This window comes from Lytechinus variegatus, chromosome 4, assembly GCF_018143015.1.
Source record: "Lytechinus variegatus isolate NC3 chromosome 4, Lvar_3.0, whole genome shotgun sequence".
In the NCBI taxonomy this organism is placed as follows: Eukaryota; Metazoa; Echinodermata; class Echinoidea; order Temnopleuroida; family Toxopneustidae; genus Lytechinus; species Lytechinus variegatus.
In genome coordinates this window covers 50,324,871-50,350,555 of record NC_054743.1, presented here as the reverse complement: position 1 = coordinate 50,350,555, position 25,685 = coordinate 50,324,871, and the positions used below count along the sequence as shown (strand labels likewise).

Here is a 25,685-nt window from a genome sequence, read left to right as displayed (position 1 = left end):
TTCAAGATGGCATCTGGCGGCCATTTTGAATTTGATGTGAAGATGACCTGTTATGGGAAAACTTATAATATAAATGGATTCTACGCACACCAAAACCCCTAAAAAGAGGCATTCCTCATCATTTTTCGTCTAAGGGGTTCAAAAGTTAGCCTTTTAAGTTGGTATCTGGCAGCCATTTTTGATTTATGCAAATTAACAAAATTGCCCAAAGTTGCCGTTTGGGCAACCAAGCTGAACTTGTTCTAGGAGCCCATAGGAACATGATTCAAGAAAAAAACTTTGTCGGAAAGAATATTTCTAGGTTGGTGTACTGAGCCTATAGGACTGTCAAATCGACTATTACAAAATGCTGCCACAGCATTCCACCAAGGGGGTATACTGGAATAAAATACCCACTTCACTTATCACATCCAATTGTAACCAACCTCTCTCTCTCTTTCCCCCATTCTTCTAATTTCCAGAGGACATTTTGCTTATCTTAAGGGGTACTCTAGGCTGTACAGCATTATATCAGAGTAAAATTCACCAAGCAAAACACTGAAAATTTCATCAAAATCTGATTACAAATCACTTTGTTCTTTCTATTTGATTGTAGGTGAATGCACCATTTTTAATGTGCGAATAAAGATAATATTTATGTAATTCAACATGTGGAAACAGTAATAATATGCACGTCGTCATGAATATTCAGTTGGTGGGCTGATGTCATGTCCCCCTCCCCACTAACCCCATCTTATGTCATTACATGAAATAATCATTTCATATTTTCACACAAATGTGTATATCATGTTTCCCTATTATATAAAAAAAAAGGTGAAAATAATTACCTTACAGTCAATCCAATTTCCCTTAAAATAAAATATATAAAAATAAGAAGTTGAAAATGATTATCTTACACAGTCAATCCTATTCATTTTTTTCATTCTAGGAGGAAAACATTTAAAGAAAATTTCATATGAAAACATATTTGTAAATATGGACATGATATTATCAGCCTGCTCATTGCATATACATGAAGAAATGATAGAACTGTTCCACCCAAAAAATGCAAACCTTTAAATGTCAAAACTGCTCTTCAAATTTCTGTTGAAATGTCAGCATTTTGTTTCTCTGACATTTCTTTATCTGTTCAAATCATATTATTCTTAGCCTGAATAATAATAGAGAAAGTCCACTAAATATTCACACAAAAACACACATACTTTATTTTAGTCACCATGAAGTTAATACTTTTAATTCTTTGGATTTCAAAAAAGAACAAAAGGATAAGTTCATATCATGGAAAATATATATTCAGATAAATATAACTAGATCACAAATCAATTATTCAGTTACCATAACAACTCATTAAATGGGATACCACTCAATCAATTTAAAATCCAGGTTGTCAAATGAGCCATTAATGAAGCACATCAAATATCAATATCAACACTGTAAAAACAAGAGTGTTAAGAACACTGACTGGTGTTTGGAGAGAACCATATCCCAGGTGAAAAGATAACACCCTGGAGTGTTTTAATATGACACCAAAACCAAAGGGTGTTGAACTTGAACCATATATTCAACACAGGTGCAATATTCTTTGTGTGGTCCCCCAAGCCCTGTTGGTGTAAGACCAACAAAGAATATTTTCAAAGTGAATTTGTGAGCTGGTGCCTTAATGCCCCAAAGCTTAGAGTCTACATCTACTTTGACAATTACAACATAATAAAAGCACGATCTAAATCCGACCATACTCTTGACACAAGTGGAAGCGATAATGCACAGCTGAGAGAGAAACTATCATGCTCTTCTTGCTTGTTATAAAGCATGTCAACTAGACATACAGTCTGCCCCCCCCTGGATAAAAATTCTTATAAAGCATATAAAGTCATGAAAATATTTTGATTAATGGGATATCTATCCCAGAAAATGATTATTTTTTTTCTTTCTGGGGCGCATGGTATATTATCTACACATGCAGCATAATATATATTGAAACAAATGAAGGGCAAGTATAATGGCCCAAAACTTTATAAGGTTAAAACTTATAATAATGTTGACTGGGTTACAATATATTGCCTGTGCGAACGCTTACTAAGAAGGCATAGCCACGTCAGCATTTTACTGGTACTTACACCATACATGTTTGCTTCAAAATAACCCAGGAGGTTTTATTCTATCAAATTTCAAACTTCATTCATCGATATTGGTTTGTAAGATTTGTAACTGTATGGATCCATGCATGATGCATGCCATAAATCTTGACAGGTGAAAGTCGGGGAAGCTGAACAAGATGTGAATGGATCAAAGATCTTCAATGGTCATTGCCGTATTGCCAACGATTATAAGCCTTTGTGAAACTTGTGCCACAATGGTTTGGAACAATGATCTTTATTGGTCGGTGACTTTTTGCAATTGATTGCAAATCATTGTGAAATTAGCGTGACAATGGTTCGCGCAACCTACGCTACCTCATCACCAGGTATCACAACTGAAACTAGAACAAATACCCTAGACAAGTATACAATTCAAATTCAGAATATATTTCTCAACATCTTGATAATACAAGGTAAATACACAAACTTCTCGTCTACTTCCTAGCACAAGGGCGAGCACGAATAGCTTAAAGACTGCATTTAGCTGCAGTTTATAGGGTATTTGAGATGACAATGAAATACAACAGTGGTTTACTGGTGGTGGGAAGGGGGGAGGCAGTTGATCCCACTAATTATTTGATGCATGATAATGATGTAGGCCTATTTTCTTCAGGCTAGGATCAACTACAAGCTATTCTGGATGATTATTCTCACAAAGCTAACAAATAAGTGAACCAATTGAATTGTCTAAACATTGGTTTTAATTCACTTGAAATTAAATTCAATTGTACAGGTGGTGAATACCCCCCCCTGACTTCATTCTGGCAATTCAGTCTTTTGAATTTACACAATTTATAAGAATGGTAATAAGACAATGGTTTGAATAAAAAATTCAACCAAATCACAATGGCAGTTTCATTCAAACATCAATTTGAACAATCATGACAAGGTTCAAACTTCCATCCCCTTATAGCGGTAATCGTTACTTACATTTCTAATAAATGAATAGCCTTGTCAAAGTAACTGACATAGCATATTAAAAATAAGGCTATTCATTCATACAGACTGTTGAGCACTATATACATATATTATTGCCTTTAACAAGGGATGCAAGATATACATATATACTGAAAATGCAATGTTTATGTATTTCGGCAAATAGGAACGTTGGGCATTGTGGATTGTTGACTAGGCTTTTATAATTGAATATGACTTACAGAAAGAAATAATTAATCTCTCAATATTCACCCCCATATTCACCCATTCTTAATTAAAAGTTATATATTTTAGCAATTACAGGGAAGAAATAGGCCACAGATATATAGAAACAAAGGAATAATATCTTGAACTTTGCAGATATAAATATGAGACTATACAGTCAATTAATATATAGAACCTCTACTATCTGACTGAAATATTACCCTCGAACCCCCACCCCCCCTCCCATGATATGCCACAACCCTATTACTATAGACCATGGCATCAGTTGTACAATTTCACTTTTGTAAGAAAATGATTAAAATACATACATTTGGCACTCAAGAATGTTTGTATGACAAGATTAATGCATGAGGGTGGAAAATCAGACCTCTAAACCTTTCTGTAGATTATAAGTTTGAATTTGTCTTTATCTAAAGGGAAATCCTATCTAATCAAGAGCTCTGAATTGCAATAAAGTCAGATTCTTTCCTCCAAATTCAGAATGGGTGGAAGATCTGTGTGACAATCATGGCTCCTCTATTCCCAATATTTGTCAATGATTACTGACTATCTGACATGTTTACTTTTAGAGATAGGGCCACAAATCATTAATGATATGGCTCCCTGTTTGTGTGTGCAAATGGGGGTGTTATATGAAGTTTAGAATGAGTTTTACCAGAGGTGCCTCTCTGAGATAAATTTATTTACAATTAGGGATCAACCTTTAACCCACAGAGTTACTGTGTCCCCTTTAATGTTTGTGGCCAGATTTGTATTTTAAAACATGAAAATGAATAGAACAAAACATTGGTTGCCAATTTGAGGAGAGAAGGATTAATTTCAAGGTTCATTTTTCAAATTCAAACACTTTTGCAGTTTGTCATTTTCCTGAATGCTAGCAATCACATAAAAATATTAGAAAGAGAAAAAAATGTACTGAAAACAGTATGTGGTGCTGTTCCTGAATATGATTCATGTAATATGAGCTAATCATTACACTCTAATAAGCAATTAAAACAACATAATCATTGTTCGAAATGAAAGTGGCAAGTTTTCTAGTATATTCATTCTTTTATCATTAATTGCGGCCCATGTTGTATCCATTTTTTTCTTCAAAATATGAAAATTAATAGAAATTAAACGGCTGTAGCTAATTTAATTTGCAAGAGAGAACTAATTTAAATCCAGAAGCAGCAGTAGCTTTTTAAAGATCTTCTCAATCCAATGGTGATAATGTATGAATCAAAGAGATGTTGAGAATTACAGAGTACATGTAGCTTGTCTTTTTAACACTATAATCCTGCCATTTTCAGGCAATCACCTCGACATCGGAGGCAGCAGATAGCTGTGTAAAAGATGCCACAGGGGTAGGGCTTCATGAAGAGTTTTCTACTCAATTTTTTTCACTGACGGATATTAATAAGCTACCGAAAATTCTTGCATCTGGACCCGTCTTACAAAGAGTTCGGATTGATGCGATGAACCGTAACTATGGAAAGCCAGCAATGTCAACATCAGGGCCCTGTCTTACAAAGAGTTATGTTTGATCCAATCAATCATAACTCTATGGAAATCCATCAGTGTCATAATTTTTTCAACAGGAAATTTGCAAAATACCCTATGTAAACAAAGGAGAACACACCAAATTGTCAAGAAATCAATGAATTTATGGATATACATCATATCTAGAGAAAAAATGATCAAACATGCATTTTTTATGTTGCCTTTGCCGGCTTTCCATAGTTGCGATTGATCGGATCAATCACAAGTATTCGTAAGACAGGCCCCTGAAATGCATGCTTGTTCAAAATATTTTCTAGATACGAGTATTCATATAATTATCTTTTTTTTAATTCAGTGAGCTCCTTTTTGTTTACATTGGATATTGTGTTGAATTTCCTGCAGAAGAAAATCATGACAATGATGGATTTCCATAAAGTTGAGATTAATCGGATCAATCGTAACTGTTTGTTTGACGGGGCCCTGAGTGGCTGAGAGCAAATTAGTCTGTGAAATTCACTGACAAAACTGCTAATGGCTCCCAGGTCACAGGGCTTCATCTGATAATAATTTCACTATGCCCTGGGGTGCCTGATGCAGAAAGACGCAAGAAAAGATATCAATGCAGGTGCTTCATTGGCTTAAAATCAAGTTGCGCAAGATTTTTTGAGCTGCGTTTGATCGCAACTCTTTCTGCAATGGGCCCGAGGTCATAATATGTGAAGTGTAGGGTCTCTCGTATTTTTTCCTCATTATTTTGAGGAATCAAGCGTCACAATCGTGTCTATTTTGTAACAAATACCAGAACATACAAGCTACTACTCAATGAGCTGTGCAAAGAAGAAACAAGACAAGTCAAGATGTTGACATTTTTAGGGGTAATGAAATTTGTCAAATAATCTGGCGAATTTCAAAGACAAATTTACATTCATTTGGCACCATACATAAAGTAACATACAATGCAGGAAAGAACTTAACACAGCAATATTAAAGATACCGACAGTCAGTTTTTAAGAAATAATTGTGGAATCAGTTAATCAGCTGCTTTCCATCTCTAACTTCCTATAAATATACTGAAATAAATCACACTGTGCTAAGTTCTGACCTAGATAGAAATGAAAAAAAAATTGAAATAATTTTTTGGGGGAAATTTTTTATCTGATTTGCACCCCAAAATAAATAAATAAATTAATTAGAAAATTTCAAAGGGATTGTGACTCAGTGGATAAGTTGCCTGAATTTGAACCACAGGGTCGGGGGTATGAGTCCCACTGCAGCACTTTGTGTTCTTTGGCAAGGACTGTATCTAAATTTGCCACTCTCCACCCAGGTGTAATTCCTTGAAAGCTCGAGTGAAAAGAGTAGCTGTGCTAAAGCCAGAGTAATAATATGCAGCACTTACAAACTTTAAAGTGTTATATGAATGTTGCGTATTATCATTACTACTATGACTATTATTATCATCATTCAGAACTAATGTGTCTGGACATTGCAAGTTGGATACAAACAATGTGGGAGACTTGAAGGGGGGGGGGGATAATCACACAACAGTTTCCACTGCACATTTTCCCACCTTCCACGCCCCCACCCCATCCGTTTTTTTTATGATTTAGACTTGACTTCAAAATACAGAGCATGTGGGGGCTTGATGAAGATTCTTCTTTAAAATGTCTTTCTGAAACAGAAATAGATGTCATACTTAATTGCCATTCATAAAAAATTGAAAAAAAAAATGTAAACTTGATAAGTACATTCTACGCCATGAGGCTGGATGACTGAATCATCCCCATCATATTTTTTTTGGCAGTGTTTAGCTTTCAAGAAAATGATGGCACAATATGGTCAGTCTCGATAGGCCATGTTGAAAAAAAATGACACGAACAGGCGAATTCTGCTGAACATGTACAGATTCTTGAACACCTGGAATTGCAATCTGCCTAACATGAAAGCTCAGTTAATAGAGTGAGACCTTTAATATGTAAATGTGTGTGATTCAAATGGATGGGACAGTATATTTGGCTGACCCCTCAAAATGAATCTGTACTGCATAGATATCTATAGCCTTTCACAGAGTCCGGATTTAGCAAATCGTAATCTACCTCTAATTAAAGCTCAACACAGAGTGGCTTTTAAGATGTGAATGCATGTGATTTGACTAGATGGGACAGTTGGCTGAGCACCAAAGATAAAACTGTATTGCATGGATGTCTACAGCTTTTCATAAAGTCTGGAGTCGGCAAACTACATCTACTTCCTATGGAGTGTCAAGATAAGGTGACTATTAATATCAAAGATGTGGGAAATCTGGGGAGAGGTTCAAGATTTCCTCAATGCGCCTTCTATCTAATTCATAACAAACAACTTCAAAGTACACATTCAATATATAACTTTACACATTATTTGGCATATACATATCAATAATGATGATCACAACATGGTACCTCGGCTTTCATAATAACAAATGTAATTATTTCAAATTCAGAGTAGTCAGGATATTCACTGAAAGGAGAAGTGGGGGGGGGGGGGGATAATATTATCCTACCAATTAACTAAGGGTTAACTAACACACCAACAATAGCAAACTTAAAATGAACACAGGAATGATGTTTGGTGCTTGAAATTACCCAACACTATAAAGCCTTTTTACTTTCTACTGGAAGATGACTGAAAATAAAAATGAAGTAATAAATAATTCACATTTCATCATGCCATCATATATATATTAATTGCAGTCAGAGGCTACGTTTCCTTGCTGACCACCATGACTTTCTTGTGACATTATGACCCATAACTGGACTACACATCAATAATAAACAGGAGTACCGAAGTGATAATGTCACATTTTTTTAAAAGCATTTCAGCGTTTTTGATACCATATTTTGGTAGAGCATGATGACCCCCCCCCCACCAAAATTTGGTGGGAATTAGTCCATGGGGGCCTTAGATATGACCACATGAATACATAATTAGCCCCATTGAAGTCAGTGTATTATTTGCCTGGTTCTAAACGTTAGGAACCCGGCCAATAATACACTGACTTGAATGGGGCTAATCATGTATTCCTGATGTCATATCTTGGGCCCTACAGACCGATTCCCACCTAATTTGGCGTGTGGGTTTCATCATGCTCTACCAAAATATGGTATAAAAACCTCTGCCGATATACAAAAAGTGGAAAATTTATGACGGTACTCTATGAATTCCAAAAGAATTTCTGCCCCTTACTTAGCTCACACCAGTAGGGCACAATTGCTGTTTGAATTACTTCTTCACTTCAGTTGCTTTACAATGCAGCATGAACATTATTTAGTCAATGTTTCAGCTTACTCTCTCCTTTTCTCCTTCTGTGACGATGTACTGTTACATGCAGCTGCAATGACTGTGCAGGCTTGATGCGTCTGACTGCTTAATCAACCAACTCTCACTGTCATTCTTTGGTATACAAATTTACGGGTGGCTGATAATTTCTGGTCACAATTCCCAAGAAAAGTTGTCTGATATCTTTAATTCACTGACGATTATTCTTTCCTTGCCATTAGCAAAGGGGAAAGTAGATAACCCCACGCAAGTTGGGAACATAGGCCCAGTATCTGGTGTCCATTGCAGAAAGAGTTGCATTTAAACGCAAGTCCCAAACGTGCGCTGTTGATTGGTTGTAAATCAAGCTGCGAATGATTTTTAGAGTTGCGATTGATTGCAACTCTTTCTGCAACAGGCCCCAGGTCGTTGACTTTGTTGGCCTTGTCTGACCGTTCAAAAATCACCATGGTCGATTTCATTTTTTATTTCAACTTTTTTTGTCCATCTAATGAAAGCCCTTCATTGAGTTTCCCCCTATAATTTGAAATGTAACTTGTGAAAAATACAAACTGTTTCTGAAAAACCTTTTAAATACTGCAAAAGACATTGAATTTCACATAAAAAAAGCCATAAAAAGTACAAATATATTACTGTACAAAATCCTCTTCATGTTCAGTCTCACAATAAATGCCGTTTTAAGCTTTGCTTTCAAAGACCTAGCCAATCTGCACACTTCCAGCAGCAATGCCATATATACATACAGAATGCCTAACAAAGGTATAACATACCAATGATGTTCATTTGCCTTTATGTTTTTGGAAGAAAGCAGCTCTATAACATTAGATTAATACTAGCAGTATCAAGCAGTGTATGCCCACAAAAAATTCAATGCCCAAGTTTGTCCATTACCACAAATATAACACTTTGTCCCCCCCCCTTCCACCATGTACACAGATCGTAAAGCAGCATATATATCCTTTGTAGAAATTGGTTAACCCATTGCATAATGGAAAAAGGTGATTCCTGCACACAGTCTCCGCAAATCTTTCAATTCCGGCGTCCACTGGTTAAAATTGAATTTGATTATCAAGGAAAATGGTCCAATATTTTGCAAGGCTTACTGTAACTTAACTGTCATTTTTTCAGGCTACATGTATTTTGTTTCAAGCTACTTTTATCCTACAGGCTATGTGCAGATTGATAATGGAGAGACGGAAATGGACAGGTTACTGCTGGCCGTACATGTAGGTCTGTGGTCTTCTCATCATCATTCAAGCCTTCTTGCAGTTTACATCACACTTTGCTTATAGTTTCATGGATGCCTCAGTGACCATTGATGGATAACATCTGACATTCCATAGAGTGAATCGACCCCAAGATCTTGACACAAGTTTCGCCTAACCATCAAAGTCTCCGTGCAGCATACACAACACTATGCTTATTGCTTCACCAATGCCGTAGTTAAGTTCAAGATAACCATATGAGATTTCATACAAGCTAGTCAATCACAAGTTATAGACAGCTTTTCTACATAACCATCAAAGTCTTCTGGCAGCATACATCACACTATGCATATTGTTTCAAGAACCCAATCTCAGTTTCCATCCAGCGAAATAATCCCAAGATATTGACAACATTTCTATCTCTCAACACCATCAAAGTCTTCTGGCAGCATACATCACACTATGCATGTTGTTTCAAGAACACCCTAGCAAACTTCTCGATATCCATACAGGAATCGATACAGCGAACCCATCAAATGATACTGACAAATTTTTCCTGATGACAATTTCCTAATATAAAGGATTCTCAAGCTTTCCAACACATTGTATCAAGGGATCAATATATATATATAAGAAACACTGCCACACCAATTTGTTCAGAGCACATTTTTGTCAAGTTTTGCAGACAGGCTGTCAAGATTTGCAGTGAAGAGATAAAGCTCGTCGGGGTTTGGGTATACTGGCGTAATAACAAGCAGGGTTACGGCGAGAGTTGCAGGGGCACAGCAGGAGTTACAGGACGGACAGCTTCAAATCGTGAGAAAAAAAAGTCTATGCAAAATTGTTCGGGACTTTGCACTGTTCGGGAGGATAACCTTGAGATGTACTTGACCTCTAACTGCAGCGGTTGACCTGAGAGAGGTCAAAAGGTCATGTCATGTACCTCATGATGGCTCGCAAGCAGTAAAGTAGACTGGCCTGTATTCTGGCTTCTAACACCATTACATTGACATGAACCTGACAAGAGAAAAAGAGAGAGAGAGACAAAAGACAATGATTGTTTGTCTAATTTATCAACAATTATTCAATTGTCAGATCTTCAGGTATAAGTTATAAAGCACAACAATCAGTAAAAAAAATTGTCTCATCTCTTTTATAGACAAAAATACTTGATTATGAGATATTAGTTATTCTAAAATGATATGGAACCTAACCAGATGATTGGTTGAAATCTATACCATGACCAGATTTTCATTTTTAGGCAAACAGCTAAAAAAACGATACTTGTGCTCAAATGGATTGTTCATGATTGTAAGAGAGGTCTCTGTATGGGGTAAAAAAAACCATATCTTAATACATCAAGAAATATAAATATAAATGCTTTCATAATTTTATTTCAAAATGCAAATTGGACCCATACTCATGTAACCCTTTTCCAATATTATCTAACCATTTTCAGAATAATTTCTCCTGAAACGGTGTGTTGGCTCAGTTGGTAGAGCGTCCGTCTCACAAGCGGGAGGTCAGGGGTTCAAACCCTGGCCGCGTCAGACCAAAAGACGTTAAAAGATGGGAGTTGCTGCTACCCTGTTTGGCGTTCAACAATTAAAGGGATAGAGCCTTGTCAATCTGGCGCTGCACAGCGGCTGCCCGGCCCAAAACAAATTTTTGGAGTATTTCATTTCTGGTGTCTATTTCGAACAATAAAATATGGATTTTAAGATTTTTTTTTACGACGACAAGAACACACTTGTCGAAACAGCGAGTTTGAGTGGTCCTTTTTAGGACCAACCTATGCCCACAAAGAATGGATGGTGTGCTTTGAAACCACTACACTCAGTTATGAAAACTAAGGGATATTGTCAGATCTGACTTGTTGGATAAAATGTGATGGTGAAATGCTCTTAGTGTATCTTTCACTGTAAACCTGACGTTGCCATGGTGAACGCTCACCTTTTCCGAGTGCTTAAAGTCTAGCCAGAAGCTGTCGTAATCGTGTTTGGTGGTCCGATCTGGATAGCAAGCGATTGTCTTGATGTACGTCTTTAGTTGCCTATCGAGCAGCTCATTGATCTCTCCGTAGTCGTAGTCGTCATGCCGTATCCCGTACAGCGAATGGATGTAGTTCCAGATGGCTCGTCTTAGTAAAGAGGTGTCTACTTGTTTTTTATGGCCCATTCTATACAAAGAAGATAAGTTTTGTTAATGGTCAATGTTGATAAGGAAAAAAAGCACACACATCCTGATAAAATTTTGTCATAATGAATGTGCAAGTGACTGACAATATTTCATTTTGAAACTTCAATATTTCTTTACCATACATTATCAGGACTACCTGTACAATCTCTGATTGGCATCTGTATGGCTTTGTCTATAGCCCTGTACGATGACAAACACGTGTAATAATACAATGGCTGTACATGATGTATACATCAAAATCACAGCCTATTGCAATTCCAGTGCCACCTAAATCCATCACATGATCATTGCAGAAACTGTAAATTAGGTATTAACATATCAAGGTACATTAGTTTCCATGACTTGTGAGATGACACAATAATAGTTTGAATAATATATTTAGAAATTGAATTTTTGAAATATTGGAATTGTGATGACTCATATATATATTCTGTTATGTAACTATAAGGTTATATGTTCAATTTCTCTGTCGTATTCTTTATTTGCTGAAATGCATGACAATGGCAATGACGACAACAATAACATAACTAATTTCTTTATGGAAATACATTGATATAAGGGACAAATGATTTGTTCCATAAGAGGAAAAAGAACTCACGTATTGTACGTCATGTTGTAAGCTACGCCAAGCTTGTCGTCCATGAGCTGACTGACATCAGGGTAGTACCTATTGACCAGCGAGTAGCCCTGGTCTTCCCAGGTATAGTCCTGGGCCCGGAAAGTCTGGAACTGGGAGTTCTCCCCCCGTCTGGCGAAGTCCTCGTAAAGGAAGTTGGGATCCTGGACAAATGGCGTGATGTCCTCCCTCTCCCCGCATGAACCTGGACTTCTTGGCAGTACTGGAGTTTAGAGAAAAAAGATTTGTGAAGGCTTTGTGAGTTATCATTATCATCGCCACTAACATAATCAAAACCAAAACATTTCATTATCATCATCATCATCATAATCATCATTATCACCATCACCATTATCACCAATTCACCACCATCATTATCATAATTATCATCATCATCATAATTATCATCATCACTTTTTTCATCAAAACCAAAAATATCATGATCATCATCCTACTCTTTGTCCTTTCCTCCTCCTCATAACTGTCACCACTGTGAATATATCATTATCCATTTTTCACATCACTATGAACAACTCCTTAAACTAGCATTTATATGTACTCGGTAACAAGCCATTCCATTTCTTTTGTAACTGAACATCACACATTTTTTAACTACCACTCCCTTTCATTGTATTTCAACATATTTGGTTTGTGTCATTTCAATGACAGCATAATCTTTCTCTGTTATTTTACAAAAAATGCAAAATGCTATAAAATGAAAATGTGCATGAATATTAACTAAATCTAGAAGTGATGACAATAAGAGAGCTATCACTGATAAAGCAATGAGGGAGGGGAGGGGGTGCTTCATCAGGAATCAGTATCCAAAACAATGTTCACATGTACACTGTATACACTTCCCCTCCAACCACACTTGATTCCTCATAATAACATCCCAACTGGCTTGTCCAATGCAAGAAAGTGATGAACACTAATCCTGTTCAACACCCTACTTCCACCCACCACCGCACCTGTTACCACACCAACAAATGCCTCAAACCACCGGATTAGTGTCTCACGACAATTCCCTTCAGATTCCATTAATCCAAATTTTGTTTTTCCTCTTAAAATTTGAGAAAAACAATGATTAAGCTGCCCTAATTTCAAGTCAATATTTTGACATTGATATTGTTGCCATGAGCAACTTCAACCACACGAGGTGTTCAGGACCAATTACTCTGAATATTCAATTTGATGCCCTTGGTTTACTGGGTGTTTATCCACTTTCATTAGATTGATTGGACAAGGCCGAAAGTGAATCATGCATGTATGCTCAAATCTGTATCTTGCTATCTTATTCATTTCAAACATACAGAATAATGATATCAATTCATATTTGCTTGAATTACTTTGAACAATTTGAAAATGAATTTCGAGATTATGCATTAAAACAAAATGATAAACCATAAATTACAAGCTAATAAACATGTGGAGTATCATTTAATACTAAAATGGCTGGTATTGCATAAATAAACAAAGAATTCGTCAGGGAAGGTTTTTGTAAAAAACGAAACTATTAATTTGGATTTCAAAGTAAAAAAAAAGAAAAACCCAGAAAATTGGCTATTCAGAGCTTTTCATTTCTCTTACTTTAAACATCAAAATTTTAAGTTACATAAAATCTGCTTTCCTGATATTCCCTGTATACAAATCTCACGCTTTCCATCTTGTCACTCTCAGCAAGTCAGAATATCAGATACAAGGATTTCAATGCTTGGCTCATCATAGTCAATGATATTCATTTTTTTTTTTTGATGAAATTTTCCCAGGGTTGTGCACACCTTTAATGGCTGCCGAGACATTTGTTCCAGCGGATTAAACAGGCAATATTTTGGCAGCTTAGAAATAAAAACACAAGCCAAGCAAATGTGAAGTGTCTAAATATGGCTCAGGCAGGAATGGAGATGCTCTGCATAATCCCCAAGGTGATTTTGACGAGGATCAGGATATTGATTGGAAAACGATTTTCGCTCCAGGCTATCTGTACTGTATCACGCTCAATACATTTTTAATGACAATCACATACCGGAATGCTATTTCAAGAAGATAAACCTATGATGCCAATGTGTGTGATCATATTGCTTCTTTGTACATGCATATTTTTTCAAAGGAAATGTGTATGTCTCCCTTATTTTGGTCTACATGTATATCTTCAAACTATAAAACTTATATTACATTACTTTGTATGTTTTGCTGTTCATTCGATATTTCAGTTATATCTTCTTAATATAAAATATCCTCATTTTTTTTGCATGATCTTATATGAATCTTTTATCATTAAAAAAATTAGCAATAAAACAAGACAGGAAATACAAGTGGAAGACAGGTGAATTTGCAATCATGATTCACAAATCGCCTTTGAATTTCCCAAATATGTATACTATAGGGGCAATCATCTCCATCTTTTTAAGAGTTGCCCGTAAGTTCTGCCACAAAAAATATTGAGAAATATTTAGAAAATCAATATTCTACAAACTGAACAAATATTTGAATGTACTGCATAATTGCTAAGTGCGCAAAGAAAGTAGCCTTTAAGATTACAGAAATGACCTCCATATTCAGACATCACCCAAATAACCAAAAAGAAAAAAAATAGCCCCTAAATATATCAATTATTTTCTACCCTGAATAAAAACTTAACAGAATTAAATTAAAACTATGACAAGCACCCACATGTTTTCACATATCTTTTCATTCTTATTATGCATGATTCTCTTTTAAGGTCTTTAGTCGTTGCTATGTCTGAGGTTGTTTTCTTGTTAATAATAACACCAAGTGATGTTACTATCCATTTGCACCCCAACCCCTCCTTTGCACTTTTTTGAATGATGACTTCACAGATGACATCATAATGTGTTGGCATATCAACAAAGGATTGTTCTTTATGTCCATGATGTGTAACACCTGAACACCAATCCTGACACATTTTTTTTTTACCACTCGTTGCCAGGTTTATGTTTGACCTTAACAGGAATGGATGTCATGTCCTTCCTCTCCTCCTATTAGCATGATTAACTCTCAAAGGACTGGGCTATTTGAGCTATATTCAGGACTGGGGTGGGGGGATAATCATGCCCCCCCCCACCCCTTTCTGATCTACTCTCAGCATGGCGTTGTCTGGTAAAAAGTCATGTGGTGTTGCAATGTTATAAATTGGCTCAAAAGCTGCACAAGACATAAAAAGGAGAGTCGTCAAAATTTCCTGGCACTATCTTTATGGAATGATCATGCAAATTGTTGAGGGGGGGAGGGGACAATCATCCCCAAAAAGCAAAAATAAAGGAAATACATTTTTCCCTCCTCAAAAGAACACAATTATCTAACCCATTAATGTAGACCTGGGGTTATTTCTCAGAGTTATGCGCAAATTATCAGTCATGCTATAAAGCCAACACACACATCTAACGCATAATCTGATTGGTTGATTTGCGGTAGTGCACATTCTTTAAGCATGATGTGGCTCCCTTGTGGAGCCTTGTGGCCCCATGGATTAGTCTTCAGACTTTGAAACAGAGGGTCATGGGTTTGAATCCCAGCCATGGCGTAATTTCCTTCAGCAAGAAATTTATCCACATTGTGCTGCACTCAACCCAAGTGAGGTGAATGGGTACCCGGCAGGCTTAATTCCTTAAATGCATGAGCGCTTAAAGGCCGCTCTAGCTAAAGCCGGGGTAATAATGATAACACTGCGCCTCGGAATAGAATATTTCTAGATAGATGGCGCTATATCAATGCCTATTATTATTATGATCTGACCAATGCAGTGATGCAGCAATAAACAGAACGCAACTGAAATTTTAAGTGTGACTGCAAGTCACAGCATCAGACCTAGACAAGGCCAGTTGAAGGGATCTACTTACACTGGCCGCTCTGTTCTCGGACTTTCTCAAACTTCTTGACTTTCTCTTCTTGGGAGTCTTCAGTGTCGCTCTGCTTCTCAATGTTCTTCATCTTCTGTACCAGCTCCTCAACATTCCCTCCTGCAGACTCCTCCTAAAAACATTGGAGAACAAAAAAGAGAGGATCCAGTATGATCATTCGCAACGATTGAATAAAGAATCTGTAGCACTTTGTTTCCTCTGGAAAAGGCGCTATATGAAATCCAATTTGCTGTTGTTGCTGTTATCCCTGTTGTTTTTATTATCATTTTTAATCATACATTTGCACGACAGATGGATGTAGGGGTCTTGAACTCACTGAAGAAAAAAAAGAGAAAGATCATGAATTTTGCAACAATTAATATTATTCACCTTTATCATAAATATCGAACTGCATCAACTTCCACACCTAACTAAATGAAATCGAAAGTGAGAAATAAAATGGCATGCCACATTTCTCTCACGTTCTATGATTCTACAAAGAAGAGTTTGAACTCATGTTCAGGTAAACACATGTAGAGAGATGCTCCTGTGCACAGACAGATGAGGGGCTTGTTGCAGAAAGAGTTGCGATCAAACGCAACTAAAAAAATTCTTGCGCAACTTGATTTTCAGCCAATGAAGCACCCATATTCAGGACTTGAGCTTGATATTTTGAACTGTGTTTAAACGCAACTCTTTCTGCAACAGGCCCCTGGAGGGTGTTTCATAACACTGTAAGTTAGGAATAACTTTACGCAATACCGGTGACCCTTTCTTGTCCTACATGACATAACCCTAAGTGGCTCATTTAGCACCTAAGACCATGCTCCAGTCATGATTAACTTTTTAGTCAGCTTTATGAAATGCCTACCTGACCCATAACCAATACTGCATCCCGGACCCATTGGCACGAATTCACAAACAGATGTTTTTTTAATCCATCGGTTGAACCCATAGTTTATGCAGATTTCCTGCATAAATTACACTTGTTCACCGCGAATTTTAAGAAATGTCCAATGCTGATGCGCGCTTTTGTCACAGTGCGCCAAATTGATGTCTGTTGCCATGGTTATCCATGCTATTTTATTCATGAGTCGAGTGTTTTGAATCAAGTGCACTCTTCAAACAGTGGACTCGTGAATAAAATAGCGTAATTAACCTTGGCAACAAGCATCAATTTGGCGCATTGTGGCAAAAGGGTGCTTCAGCATTGGACATTTTTTAATACATGTGGTAAATAAGCATAAACCATGGGTTCAACCAATGGTTTTAAATACCACCTTTGTGAATTTGGGTCATATAGTCTAATGATTGCTGAAACAATTAATTTCCATAATCAGTTGCATACAACTAATTTTTTTTGTAATAATCAATGCAATCCAAAAATTAAGGTGTCTACATTTGATCGCTGTTTTGTGTAAAGGGCCCCAAGAAAAGAAAAAAAAGGACCGTACACACAACCATGTATTGCAATTTAGAAGGCTCCAATCTGAGAGTGATCATCTCCTTGTCCAAAGAAGTGACCTTTATGGAGAGATGACCTTCATAGAGAAGTGGTCATAGAGGAGTCTGACCGCTTGACCAACCAGCCTAACACTTTGTCATAACATTGTCAAGCGCTTGCAAGAAAAGCAAGATCATGCCAAAACGATCTGCTCCATGTAACAAAGTGGTAATTAGAGGGTGACGATTTCCACAGCAATGAAGTAACCTTATATCTGTCAATAGATCACTTGGCTAAGGGAGGCCGGTGTTGAGTTTCTCTGGCTGAGCACGTACACACCTTGAGGGGAATACTTCCCCGCGCAAGCATTCTGAAGTGAGGAGAGAAGGGGTTGACGGGTGGACCGACTTCTCATGCCATATTGGACATTCTGAAGAATATATGAATGTGAATACCTTGGCCACTCTGTCCCTCTTTGTATTCTATGGACATCTATGCTATGTGGGTAAATAATGAGACTCATTGTCTCTGCATACAGTATACCACCCGAAACATTATACAATGAATACCTGATGCATTTGCGTCAAGATGATCACTAACAATTTTTCTTCTATTTCTATCAAGACTGAACACCACAGACCTAGTATACAATGTATATCATTTAAACACAAAGAGTCAATTTACTTGCTAGGAGCTATTAAAATTTTGTATTTTTAAAGGTATTGAAATAGGTTGGCCCAAATTCAAATAGGGGTTTTAACACCCACCTAGGTTTTACAAGCATGTATGTAATGATAAAATTATTTCTGCAAGTCTGAACAAAGTGCTTAATGCCAGTGCGGGAAACTAAACGATATGTGGGGGGGGGGGGTGGAGGTGGTTGGTACCTGCTCCTAGTTTAAACTTTTTTGAGTGAATTCAGACCATTACAATCAATTCAACCCATATGAAGATTGTACATCAATTCCAAGGTTTTGAATTTTAAAGCCAATATCTGAAAATTGTAATTATCTTTTACAACCACTCTGGATTTTGAAATAAACACTGCTACTCCTAAGATCAGACTTACATTTGGCTTATTGTTATTTGAAAGACCGGGCTCGTCTGACAACGAGGGCGGTCTTAACGTATGACCTCCATCCATGTCGATTTCAGGATTGATGCCGCAGCCGTATATGAAGCTGGGTAATGATGTGAAGTGGGAGATGAGAACGCATGCTTGGACCAACTCTGATAACGTCCAATTGTGGGGACCTTTCAGTAATTTCTATCAGGTAGAAAACAGAAACGAAGGAATAAAATGAGAAAATGGTCATATTTTGTCATAATTACATGGATGCCACTTTGAATATAAGTCTGAAAATCATCTAGAATGACCCCTTCCCTATGTGGAAAAGGGGGGTTTCTATGGCAAAAAAATATGTGGAAAATGTCAGAATTCAGACTTAAGGCTAAAAAGTGGCAACCCTGCAACTAAAATCACAAATGATTATAATATATCACTATAAATACAGAGTTTTATCACTATTATCCCTATACAGTGTTGGTAGGACAGTATCCCCAAATAGTGAGAATACTGATAGGGCGTTCCATCCCAGAAATAAAATAAATAAAGCTCTATTATCATTTATCACTGCTAATATAGTAATTACCTATTGTTGGTACGAGTATCCCTCATATATTTACTGAGATTTTATTAATCAAACATAAAAGTTATACACAATTTCTTAATACCTTGCTACTTGAATATCTAATATCTCCCCCCCCCCCCCTCCCCCCGTGGTACAATGGTTTTTTGAACTTTAAATAAGACTTCAACCAGTGCATAAACTGTAATACTTTACAGTTCTATTTTTAACCTTGTATTTTGGCAAGTAAACAAGTAGATTTTTATAGACGAGTTAACAGAGTATCCGAGTTCTCAACAAGTACAGACATGTCTTTATTATTTTTGATAGACTGGGTGAAATAGAATTACACAACATTGGTGTAAAGCAACTAATTACAGAGTGTAATAACCCATTTTAAAGCAAATTACATGCAATAAAACAATATAAGAATCAAACAATAATATCTCTACACTCTAGTTTTTGCACAGACTTTTTTAAAAGGATTTTCACTGTGTATAGTAGCATGGAATTATCAACTACAGTATATTGCAAGAAATATTGAGTACATAACTCAATTTACCGAGAATGAAACCCTTGGAATCAGTTGAATTGCATCAAAACGGTAGATCAAACTCAAAGAAACAGATCCATGAAATTTACTTCATGCAGATCCTACCATTTGGCAATCCAGATCACTAATGCTTTGGAGATCGCCCCATTGGCAATGCGACAAAGATGTGTGATGTCACATGTGAACAACTTTCCCTTGGTATACTATGAAATAACCCCAAAATGTCTATTTTTGCTCTTTTTTATGGTGATACAAACTCTTTATCCATAATGCATTCTTTGAAAATCTGTATTACATGCCCTCCTATTGAAAGAATACATGATCTATCAACGTGATAAAAGGGGCAGTTTAAGTAAAATATATACAAAAAGTACTAAGAGAGTTCTTCACAAGTGACATCACACACTTTACCGAATTGCCACCCTGAAGATCTCCATTTAGTGATCGCTACATGTATATTGCTCATTATTTCTCATTATTTGTCAGACTTTTCAAATTTTCATTGATCTGTTTGATTGCTCTGTTTTCCCATCTGTATGCTAACTTGTTCCAAAGGTTTCATTTTCCTTTAAGGAAAATAATTAACAACACTGACCTCTATTAACTCTTGCGTGATTAACCACGGCCGGTGAGAAAGGAGTTTGATTAGCTGGTAGAGGGCCTGGATTTTAGGAGGTACGTGCTCCAACCCCTGTAACCATTCCCGGTCTCCGCCCTGGGCTAAGAACTCGCTCTCCTGTAGTCTCATCACGTAGGAGCATCTGTGACGGGCAGCTGTCTGCAGGGGGAGAATGAAGAGGTGGAGGCAGAGAAACATAGAGAGAGAAAGACAGACAGACAGAGAGGGGAGAAATGAAGCAAGGGGGGGGGGGTCGGAGAAAGTAAAGGAATGTGAAGGAATTAAATTGATTCAAATTCAAATTGATTTATTCTCTCAGTAAAACCTTCACATAAAAAAACAAAACAAATATAAATTATGATACAAAGTTGAAATACATACTTGGTGTACAAGACAGTCTAAAAATTGCGAATATGGTTCAGAATTGTACTTAGGGGTAGCAGCCAAAAAAGAAAAAAATCCTTATATTTAGGCTGACCCATCAATAAATGAAAAGGCGACATAGAAAATGAAAAATTACAGGGATATGAGAATTACTAAAAGGCCAGAGGTAAATCAAGGGAAGGTGAATAGAGGGGGAAAACAAATAAATCATACCAATTTTGAACAAGTTTTCTCGGACCATTATTAATTGCAGTATACTGCAGTATAAAAAAAAATGCAATCCCTAACCGGTACCATGGAAGTCGAACAATGAATATTCAGAAATAATCAAGGCATTTCATACACATGTAGGGAAATTTAAGAAATTTATTTTCGTAAAGCCACTACAAAATACCAGGAGAAATTAGCCCAGGAAACATCAAATATTTACAACCTAAACCTACAGTGCAAAACAAAACTTGAAAACATTGAACTCTTTCCATTTACAAGCTACATGTAGGTTTTTTTTTATCGATAGTCAATGATAAAGTAAATTCAATATTTCAACATTTCATTGTATGAAAAGCCCAGATAAAAGAGCTGACAATATAATAATGATGATAAAAATATATGATTTCAAATATGTCATATCCACTCTGTAGATTGTTACATTAGTCCAGTTTGAACTCGTGTGAGAAGAAACCTACTTTCCACAAAGCCAAACATACTGTCTTGTAGATGCCATGGAAACTCATACAAAAGTCACGTTTCAATAATAGTATAACACTGTACTTGCTTCTTTGACACTAATATTATTATATTTGTGCTTTTATATATGTACATGTATATGAATAATAGTCAAATGAATAATGATATAAATGCTACATGATCATGTACATACATGTACTTGACAGCAATCAATTAATTCACGTTTATAACATCAACACCCTCTCCAAACCTCTACTATGAAAAGATCATTTTGCTGAGTCATGATGCAATGTATCAGTCACAATAACGCCTGACGTCTAATGTTTGATCAAGCAAGTCAACATTCAAACTATTTGCTCATCAATTACACCATTGTCACCCTTGAGCAGTAAGAATCTATTATCTGCAGAATACATCATTAGAGATCGTGTGACAGCGACATAATAAAAGTATTAAATGCTGAATCAGGGTCTTATTTGTGTGGAGTCCGATAAACTTCAAGTACATGTAATAGCTAAATGTCATTAATGCTTCTTACGAGGTGGGTGGGATAAAATGGAAGGTGGAAAAGCAAAAGGGAATAAATAATGAAAATATATGATATGAAGAAGGAAAGCAATAAGGTTGGTCTGAACAATGAGGATGTTCAGGATCTAAAGAAAAGTGGAAGGAAGGAGTGTCTTCATGGCATGATCGTTAATAACCTTCAGTAAGAGGGAACAAATGCTGACAAAAATAATGATGATGACGACAATGATGATGATGATGATGATGATGATGGTGATGATGATGGTGATGATGATGAAGGTGATGATGATAGTGATAATGATATTGATAATGATGGTGATGATGATAATGACAACGTTGATGATAATCATAGTGATGAAGATGATTATAATGATGGTGATGATGATAATGATAACGTTGATGGTGACAATGATGATGGTGATATTGATGATGATGGTGATGATTGTGATGATAATGATGATAATGATTGTGATTATGATGATGGTGAAGATGATTGTGATGATGATGGTGATGATGATAATAATGATGATGATGGTGGTAATGGTGATGATAATGATGATAGTGATGATGATGGTGATGATGATGATGATAATGATAATAGTGATGATTATGATGGTGATAGTTACATGTATGGTGATTATGACGATGGTGGTGATGATGATGGTGCTGATGGTGACGATGATGATATCTGCAAATAATTTAGGGCGAGGGTCACGACCGTCCCAATTAATTCAGGGTTCAAAGAGTTAAGTTCATGGATCAACTACATGTTCAAGTAATTAATGTCTTTTTATGGCGATTTTTAAGTTGATATGTGTTGTGTCTGTTAATGTCAGTACATGTACTTCTGGATACTCCATGGAGTTTTTTGTCCTTTTAATAAATCTAGGATAAAATGTACATGCATCTTACACTGCACCCACATTTGGCTAGATTGCAAGAAGGCCCCATAAAATTACATCAAAATGGGATTCCCAAAGACAAACTTGTTTTTGCCTCATACCTTTGTCTCTTGAGAAAGATAACTATTTTTTCTCCCTTTCATACGCCAAATTCATGCAGCGCGAAGTAATACCAGTTAAAAGTTACATAAAGCAAGCTTAAATTAATAGTATGACCTTATCCCAAATAAATGTTGATTATTCATACATGTACAACATTTAAAGATAAATTCCAGTTCTGGTAACGATCTCAAAATGACTTTTTATAGAATCTAATATACATGTAATGACCACCCAAGTGTCTGTTTGTATGAATAAAAAATATGTGCCAAAGGATTCTGGAAGAAATTGTGTAATCGCTGAGAAATAAGCAAAATAAGCGCGGATTCGGTCACTTCCGTCCGGTCTTTATTCCAGAAATAATACTACACTGTCCCACATGTGCCTATCTGTGTTGGCGATCTTCAGTGTGATCGTATTTCAGCTTTAGATTTTATGATTTCACAAAGTTCAGTTAAAACTGTACCAGATCTAGATCCACGATGATATAGTCATACTTAACCTTGGTTTTACAGACTTACTCACGAAATTAGTGTTTTACTGCAACTACTATCATATAGCTTTAAACAGAACAGACGTGGTGGGGCATATCAACTTTGCCAAACAGGTGTTTCTAAAGCCACGTGGTGAGACACGAGTTTTTACTTCATACAACCATGAAGTACATGTAATCTGGATAGGAACCGTGGCACTCCAGAACAAATGTTCTGTACATGTACATTGGAGTAACGGATTCTGACAATTCTTTTCTTGTTCCCAATTGCCAATCTTCTAGATAATTTTTTTAATCCAACAAAACAGGTATAAAAAGCTTGATTAAAAATATAGCAGTGCATGCAGTGGACTAAAAATGATACTTATATGAAGGAAAGTTCCCCCCCCCAAAAAAAATATATGTATATAAAAATAAAATTACTTTATATGCTTACCTAGGAATTCATTTTCAATCAAGTCAAATATACACTTTAAATAATTATCAAAGTTCACAGCAAATTTTATCTTTTTATGGGGGGGGGGGCACGGCTTCAATAAAGAAACATTTGAATAACAACACTCATTAAATTTAAAACCACTGGAAAAGTTTTAGAAATTATATCAGGCCAACTGGCACTTCAAATTTTTGATGTTCATTTTGCACCATGTTATAAAAGCTACGTTTAAACTCACAAAAATCACCTGAAGTATAGAGAGCCGAAATCAGAAAGGCTTTTAATAGTAGACCTAAAAACTAACTGTATAGAACAAAAATACCATATTTTCTCACAAAAATCTGGATTCAAAGTAGAGATAAAAGCATGTACACTTTATACAAGAATGTATATCATTTTATTCTAAACAGAAGTTTGTTATTGAAAGTCAAAATGCTATAAAAAAAGCATTTTAGTACAAGGGATTATAAAACAATGAAGCTTCATACACATTGCATGTACATGTATAGCACTGTACAAATTCACTAGTACAAAATATGTATTTGCCATTTGAACCTGGCTATGAGTAATACCAGCACTCTTTGAAAATCAGGTGATATAGTAAGGGGGGGGGGGCATAACATAGGAGGCTTGTACTGGGCCGGGTCACTGTCAGCCAATAGGAATAGAGAACACGTTTGCCCTGATCCAGGGTAGACCTGCATAATGTTTACAGCTTCCAAACATTGGAGAAGTGTTCCTATTGTGAGAGTTGGCCTGTCATGTTCAGAAAGATAACCTCTCTTGTTATCTTCCCTTGGTTATCGGCTATTGTGTCCACAAAACTCTGATAACGCTGAAGAAGGCTTGAAATTAATATATTTGTGTCAAGAAGTTTGAGGAGTTGTTTTGACATAAGGAGCTCTGAAATGAATAACAATGTAGATTTCAAATTCAGTGGAGTGTATTTTTTTGCTGACACGACGACGAAAACTTTTGCACCATTTCAGACCTTTACGCCTGAATTCACAAAGGTGGTTCATTATTATCGGTTGAACCCATGGTTTATGCAAAATTCCTGTACAAATTATACTTTATTTACTGCGTATATTAAAAAATGTCCAATGCTGATGGAGTGATGCACGCTTTTGTCACAGTGCACCAAATTGACGCATGTTGCAATGGTTAAGTTAAGTACGCTTTTTTATTCATGAGTCCACCGTTTTTCAAGACTCATGAAAAAAAATATGTGGTAAATAAATTGTGTAATTTACACAGAAAATCTTGATAAACCATGGGTTCTAGTAGGTCCATGGTTCAAACGATGGTTTTAAAAACCACCTTTAGTGATTAAAAACCACCAATAGTGAGTGAATTCGGCCATAGTACATGTATTTGACAGATAAATGGTTGATTAATTTTGTCACTTTCATGCTGCATTGTCGTCTCAAATGAGTGCTTTTGGTGTTCATTTCTATTGATCAAAATATTGAAAATCGACACTCTTGAGCAGCTTGGCAAAACATAATGCAATGGAGAAGCAAAAGTGGCGTGATGTCAAAGGTCATAACGAGGTACATCAAAGTCTCTGGATCTGTACACTTTTTCAATTGGAAGAGGAGGAAGGGGAATAGGGTAGGACTAGAGGCCGTTCTCATTACACTTTCTAAAACTAGTTTACTAGAAACCAGTTTGGAAGATCGCTTTGCTAGCGTTCCCACTAGATCACACAAAAGTGGTTTTCAAAATCACTTCACGTAAAGCACTCTTGTTGCTATGGAAACGCTCTCAGTAGGGTGACACGTTTCGCGCGAAATTCAAAACCGCTGCATAGGCATTCTACACCTGTCGTGTGGAGTAGCGCGCTCAAAATGAGCGAAGATCGCTTCCCGAAGAACGGTTATGTCCTCACTTACGCTAAAACCACTTTAACGAGGCAAAGCGATCTTGAAAACTA

General features: G+C 36.4%; 1 protein-coding gene across 2 annotated transcripts in view; it reads right to left on the bottom strand.

Annotated features, from left to right (window-relative positions):
- Positions 1-9,978: 9,978 nt before the first annotated feature.
- LOC121414247 (sestrin-1-like) overlaps positions 9,979-25,685 on the bottom strand; it is a 49,938-nt gene continuing 34,231 nt past the window's right edge. For both annotated transcript variants that reach the window (XM_041607360.1, XM_041607361.1), the window contains 6 exons: positions 20,197-20,379; positions 18,490-18,687; positions 15,977-16,109; positions 12,099-12,339; positions 11,255-11,480; positions 9,979-10,318 (listed from right to left, as the gene is read on the bottom strand). In XM_041607360.1, coding sequence (XP_041463294.1) covers positions 10,232-10,318; positions 11,255-11,480; positions 12,099-12,339; positions 15,977-16,109; positions 18,490-18,687; positions 20,197-20,379 — 1,068 coding nt within the window. In that variant the 3' untranslated portion in view covers positions 9,979-10,231. The remainder of the gene's footprint in view (positions 10,319-11,254; positions 11,481-12,098; positions 12,340-15,976; positions 16,110-18,489; positions 18,688-20,196; positions 20,380-25,685) is intronic.